This window comes from Glycine soja, chromosome 12 (genome assembly GCF_004193775.1).
Source record: "Glycine soja cultivar W05 chromosome 12, ASM419377v2, whole genome shotgun sequence".
Classification (NCBI taxonomy): domain Eukaryota; kingdom Viridiplantae; phylum Streptophyta; class Magnoliopsida; order Fabales; family Fabaceae; genus Glycine; species Glycine soja.
This window is the reverse complement of record NC_041013.1, coordinates 13,747,018-13,753,579: the sequence shown is the minus strand read 5'-3', so window position 1 is coordinate 13,753,579 and position 6,562 is coordinate 13,747,018. Positions and strand designations below refer to the sequence as shown.

The window sequence follows — 6,562 nt, the reverse complement described above, 5'->3', positions numbered from 1 at the left end:
ATGACTCTTAAATCACCTAAAGCAATTTGGGATTATCTGAAAGAGGAATACGCTGGAGATGATAGAATACGAAGCATGCAAGTGCTGAATTTAAGGAGGGAATTTGAGCTTCAAAGGATGGAAGAGTCAGAGACAATCAAAGAATACTTAAACAAATTGTTGGGTATTGCCAACAAGATAAAGTTGTTGGAAAGTGATTTTGCTTATTCGAGAATTGTAGATAAAATTTTGGTAACGGTGCTGGAGAGATATGAAGCATCTATAGCCTCATTGGAGAACACAAAGGATCTGTCAAAAATCACATTGGCAGAAGTGCTACATGCCCTGCAAGCTCAAGAGTAGCGAAGGTTGATGAGGCAAGATCGTGTTGTCGAAGGTGCTTTGCCTGCCAAACATCATGAAGTTGATGAAAGCAAAAAGGATTTTTTCAAGAAGAATCAACCAGCAAGTAGCGAAAATAGTGCAAACAACCAAACCAAAGGTAAGGATAAAAAGAAAATTTAGCCACCTTGTCATCATTGTGGCAAAAAAGGTCATGCACCTTTCAGATGTTGGAGGAGACCAAATGTAAAATGTAACAAGTGCAACCAGATAGGGCATGAAGCGGTGATCTGCCCCAACAAAAATCACCATGATGAGGGAGCTCAGATTGCTAATCAAGACGAGGAGGACCAACTGTTTGTGGCCACATGCTTCTTGAGTAGTGAATCAAGTGAAAGTTGGTTGATTGATAGTGGTTGTACGAATCACATGACATATGATAAGACTCTATTCAAGGATTTGAAGCCAACTAATGTCTCAAAGGTCAGAATTGGGAATGGTGGCTATATTCCAGTAAAAGAAAAAGGAACTGTTGCAATTTCAACGTGTTCAGGTATCAAATTAATATCAGATGTTCTTTATGTACCTAACATTGACCAAAACTTGTTAAGTGTAGGTCAGTTGATTAAAAAGGGATTTAAAGTGTCCTTTGAACATCAACATTGTTTTATCTATGACATTTTTGGCCGGGAAGTTCTAAGGCTTAAAATGAAAGGTAAAAGCTTTTCATTTGATCCAGCAGAGGAGGAGCATACAATCTATTTCACTCAAGTCACACCCACAAAATTCAAGCACAAGAGACTTGGTCATTGCCATCTTTAAAGAATGCTAAACATGAAAAAAAGGAAATATGCAAAAGAAAATTTGAAGAAGTTTCAAATGGAGGAATGCAAATCTGTTAGCACACCGATAAATCAAAAGGAGAAGTTCAACAAGGAAGAAGGTGTTGATAACATTGATGAAGGATATTATGGGAGCTTGATTGGATGTCTAATGTATCTCACTACAACAAGGCCAAACATTCTATTTGCTCAAAAGAACAAAATTGGAATTTTTGTTGACAATCAAGTAGCCATTGCTATTGCAAACAATTCCGTGAATCATGGGAAGACTAAACATTTCAACATCAAAGTCTATTATTTGATAAAGATGCAACAAAGTGGAGAAGTGAACTTAATTTACTGCAAGTCTAAAGATCAACTGGCTGACATGTTTACAAAGTCACTACCTATAAACAAACTTGAACTCAAAGAATTCAAGTTTGCAGTTCCAAAAGCAAGGAGGAGTGTTGAAGATATACTTCTGTAACTGCATAATATTTTATTTTTCAGTTTTTAAAATAGGATTTAGTAAATAAGTTGATTTCCTATATTTTAGGACTAAGTCAGTTTTAATGGATTAGCCTAGTCAATAAGTGGTTCCTATCTTTAAGGAGCAAGTTAGTTTTAATATTCTGTTTTGCTAATATCTTGTTATCTAATTAGTTTATCTTTTGCTATTTATTGTATCGCTGCTAAGAACAATTTGAATTAGAATAGAATAATTATATTTCCTCCATATACATATTGTCTCTCTTCTCTCCTCTATGTTTTATAATTTTCTCCACAAAACCAACAGAGACCACCTATTGGGTGCTCATACCCGAATTCTTCCTCAGCTTGATTCAACATATCTTGAAAGGAAGGTTTGCTCAAGCATGATATGGGATAACAAACCGCTTCATTTTCACTCCAACATAGACTGCAAGGTAGCCTTTTGCACCTTCACGGCTTTTGACGGTGCTAATTTGTTTGCAGCAACCGATGTCTTCCTGATGCCAGGTAAGCAAAAACCCGTTGTTGTTTTATGAGTTGAGACTTGGGAAGAGAAAGTGAGAAAAGACTTGTGAATAAGATGCAAGTTTTTGAACTCTAAATGCTTTAGGACGTGAATGACCCATAAGGGCATATTGTATTGCCTTGGAGGACTTTCTCACTGGTTCCACTTGAAATAAATAGATGTGTAATCTCAAACCACAGAATTAAAATGATATAGGATCTCTCACTATCCATTGCCTTATAATTCATCAGCCTGAAATTACTTTCCACCAGTACTTCAATATAATAAGAAGAAAAACATGTTCCCAGCATGTTTACAAAAATATGGACTATCAATTAATGCATGAATTAACATTAGGTTTTTATTAGGCACGTCTCATTTGGTTACACACGTCTTCACCTCTTATCCTTAATAGAGTTACTGAAGACAACACCATGTGATATCTCATGTGTATGCCCTCCTTCCTTTACCTGTCATTTTCTATGGGAATTGGGTTTCCACTGAATCTTAGAAACTATATATACACTATCCTCGGTCTTTACAAACAACACAAGAAGTTGCAATCCTCAAGTTTCAACAATTATATTCATTCTTAGAAAATTTGTGATTGTTCTTCTTCCTTCAATCAAGCAGAAAAATGGGTTTCCGTTTACCTTCTATTTGACGGGCATCAAAAGTGGTTCATCATTGCCATATCATACTCGAACCTACCTTCATTCCAGGACTTGTTGAGTCAAGCTGAGGAAGAGTTTGGATATGATCATTCCATGGGTGGCCTCACAATTCCTTAGAGTGAAGATGTTTTCCAACATATAACTTTTCCCTTGAATGGACAATAAATCTCGCACTGTTGGAGACACTGACTTATTTAATAGACATTTTATACAATAGGCATCTTCTCAACCTAATTGTAAAGATTACCAATTTTTTATTAATGACATCGAATTCAATTGCTATTTGTTTGTTTGTCAATTACATTGTTTACTTTCCTCTGCAATAAGAACTATAGACACTAGTAGTGGCTGCTGGAAAAAAATGACTTGATTTTTATTATTTCACAGCATATAATAGCTTACACGCACGGTGCTTCAAATACACGGCTCGAAAGAGCTAGGCGTATTTTTCAAGGAACAAAGAGGAACTTGAATATATTAATTTGGGATGGGACAAATGACAGAGCTAGTGGTATTTTTTTTATCATACTATCACCCAAAAATTAAATTCATTGTCCCAATGGTACACCTTTTACGGAAACAGATGAATTATCAAATAATAGTACTACATGAACATGTATCTCTGGTACATCTCTGTTGAAATTGCTACAAATTTCTAGAATATTCATAAATATAATATGTATAAAAAGGTAGAATATCCTAGAACTATAGTGTGTATGAATATGGTAGAACAATCTAGAACTATAAGTTTATGTATAAGATAGAAAAATCTAGAACTATCATGATACTAATCTATCATGAAAACTCTAGAAAGACCTAAAGTAATGTAGAAACATTCACCACCATTGAGAGGTTGGTGACTTGAGCCTATAAATAGGTAATTGGTATGTTGTAATTGATCATCCAAGAAATCAATGACGTAGTCTTCTTTCTAAAATAATTCTAAAAAACTATCAACTATCAATTATCATCTAACCAACTACCAACAATCTCAATTTGTGACCTGTACAATGGAATTCATGCAGTGATGGCTGGAAAATTGATCTCTTTTTAAGAACAAGAGCTTGGTGATTGACACCGGGTGTGGACCAAGGTTGTGAGGGTGGTCTTATGGATGATGCTTTCAAATTCATCATTCAAAATCATGGACCCAAGACCCCAATTACCCTTATAAGGGTATTGATGGAAATTGCAATGCAAATGAAGAAGCCAACCCTACTTCTACTACTACTACTGGGTATGAGGATGTCCCTGCCAGCAATGAGAGGGCACTGCAAAAAGTTGTGCCAATCAACCAGTTTCTGTAGCTATTGATGCGTGTGGCTCTAACTTTCAGTTTTACAAGAGTGGAATCTATCTACACTGGTTCAGTAATCTGTGTTAGACTCCAAGAGTGTGAGATTTATCGTCAATTCAAGCAAGAAGTTATACATTGGAAGACATCCTCACTGCAAGGAATTGTGAGGCCACCCATGGGATGATAATATCCAAACTCTACCTCAGCTCTACTCAACAATTCCTGGAATGAAGGTTGATTCAAGTGTGATACCAGGATAAAGAACTGCTTCATTTTCTCATTGACATAGACTGCAAGATAGCCCTTGATGGATTCGCCACTTTTGAAGATGCTTGATTTGTTGTAAATAATGCAGTTCTGATACCAGGTAAATGAAAACTGTTAAGAGCAGAAGAGAGAGAGAGAGAGAGAGATAACTACACTGAGCTAATACTGGGAAATGATTTCTCTGCTTTATTCATGAGTGAGCTTTCCTTTTATACGCGGGTCTTACATTGCTATGGCCTGCAATGGCAGCAACTACATTGTGATAACAGAATAACGACGCTATTGTAACTGAGTAACAGTATCCCTAATTAACTGGTATCCATGCATACGCATGCATGACCATGCATGGTACCAGCTCACACGTAGTCTTCAAGGTGTTTAGGGCGCGAGACTTCTCTTCATGGTCGCTCTGTGGGGGTGCCTTCATTTCTGGTTCTAACATTACCCTCCCCTCGAAAATTCACCTTGTCCTCAAGGTGATGGGCACTGCAAACATCTTCCCACTTTTCCCAAGTAGAATCTTCTGGAGGTAAACCAACCCATTGTACAAGCACCAAACGAGTTGGCAAGGAGGTGGACGAGTCAACTCGTGAGTCAAGGATGGTTAGCAGTTCAAGGACAGGTTGATTGTGAAGAGCTTCTGGTGGAAGAGATGAAGTTGGTAACTCGAAGGGCCCATGATGTGGACGGAGCATCAAGCAATGGAACATAGGGTGTATCCTGGATTCTTGAGGAAGTTGCAGACGATATGCAATTTTGCCAATGCACTCCAAAATGCGAAACGGCCCAAAGTAATGCTTATGTGGCAGAGGAAAAGAGGATCTCGAAGGTTTTCGGCAACCATTCACCTTGTCCTCTTGGAGATGAGCAAGGGCCATGGCCTGAGGCAAGGATACTGGTTGAAACGCTTGCACCTCACATCGAATCTTAGGATTTAGGCCAGAAATGAAACAACTCAATAACATGGGGGGAGAGAGTCCAACGATGCGATTTGCTAACATTTCAAACTCCGTTAGGTACTCCGTGACTGAGGTTCTCTGTATTAATTTGAACAATGTGTCGCGGGGCTCATCGTAGAACGACGGTGCGAAGCGAGTCTCGATAGCCTGAAGTAACGCCGGCCATGACGTGATAAAGTCATTCCTATGCATCCATTAGAACCAACTAAGCGCTGCTCCGTCGAGATAAAATGATGCGACGGTGATGCGGTCTTCCTCCGGTGTCCCTTGATAATCAAAGAACTAAGAGATTTTGAAGATCCACCCTAATGGATCGTAGTCGTTGAACCGTGGGACGTCAAGCTTGACTGGGGGACATTGGTGAGGACGAAAAGACGGGGATGGAGGTGGAGCCATGTTAGAAAAATGCTCACACATGGCATCAACTTTGCTGGCCAGCTCGGAGTGTTTCTCGGCGAGGGTGGAGATGGCTTCTTCGAGTCGATCCGTGGTGGTACAACGGGTTCCGTGTTCTGCCATGGTAGCAAGTCGGACCAGCTGTTAAGAGCAGAGGAGAGAGAGAGAGAGAGAGATAACTACACTAAGCTAATACTAGGAAATGATTTCTTTGCTTTATTCATGAGTGAGCTTTCCTTTTATACACGGGTCTTACATTGCTATGGCTTACAATGGCAGCAACTACCTTGCAATAACAGAATAACGACCCTATTGTAACTAACTAACGGTATCCCTAACTAACTGGTATCCATGCATACGCATGCATGACCCTGCATGGTACCAGCTCACACGTAGTCTTCAAGGTGTTTAGGGCGTGAGACTTCTCTTCGTGGTCGCTCTGTCGGGGTGCCTTCATTTTTGGTGCTAAAAAAAACCCATTGTTGTATTGATTTGAGGAGAGAACTGTATAAGAAAAGTATTGAAAATTTTGAATGCTTTAGGGTTTGAATGTTATGTGTTGGTGATAGTGCTTGTAGCCATGAATATATATAGACAAAGGAATATGTAATAAACCAATGGCTGCATGAATTGTTGGTGAATGAGGGCTATGAGATAAGAGTAATGGGACCATCGTAGAGAGAATGGCATGTGGTGTTGTCTCGAGGACTTTCTCAAGAATCAGTGTAACATGTTATAGTAGTTAAGATAAAGTATATCAAAAGAAATAAAGTGGATCATATTAACAATTATTAAGGGGGTAGGGACAATGAACTTAATGCATGCAAACT

The 6,562-nt window shown here is 38.7% G+C and overlaps 1 protein-coding gene across 1 annotated transcript; it reads left to right on the top strand.

Annotated features, from left to right (window-relative positions):
- LOC114378778 lies at nucleotides 1-342 on the top strand. Its single transcript, XM_028337401.1, has one exon. The coding sequence runs from the start codon at nucleotides 1-3 to the stop codon at nucleotides 340-342; it is 342 nt and encodes a 113-aa protein (XP_028193202.1).
- The last annotated feature ends 6,220 nt before the right edge of the window (nucleotides 343-6,562 follow it).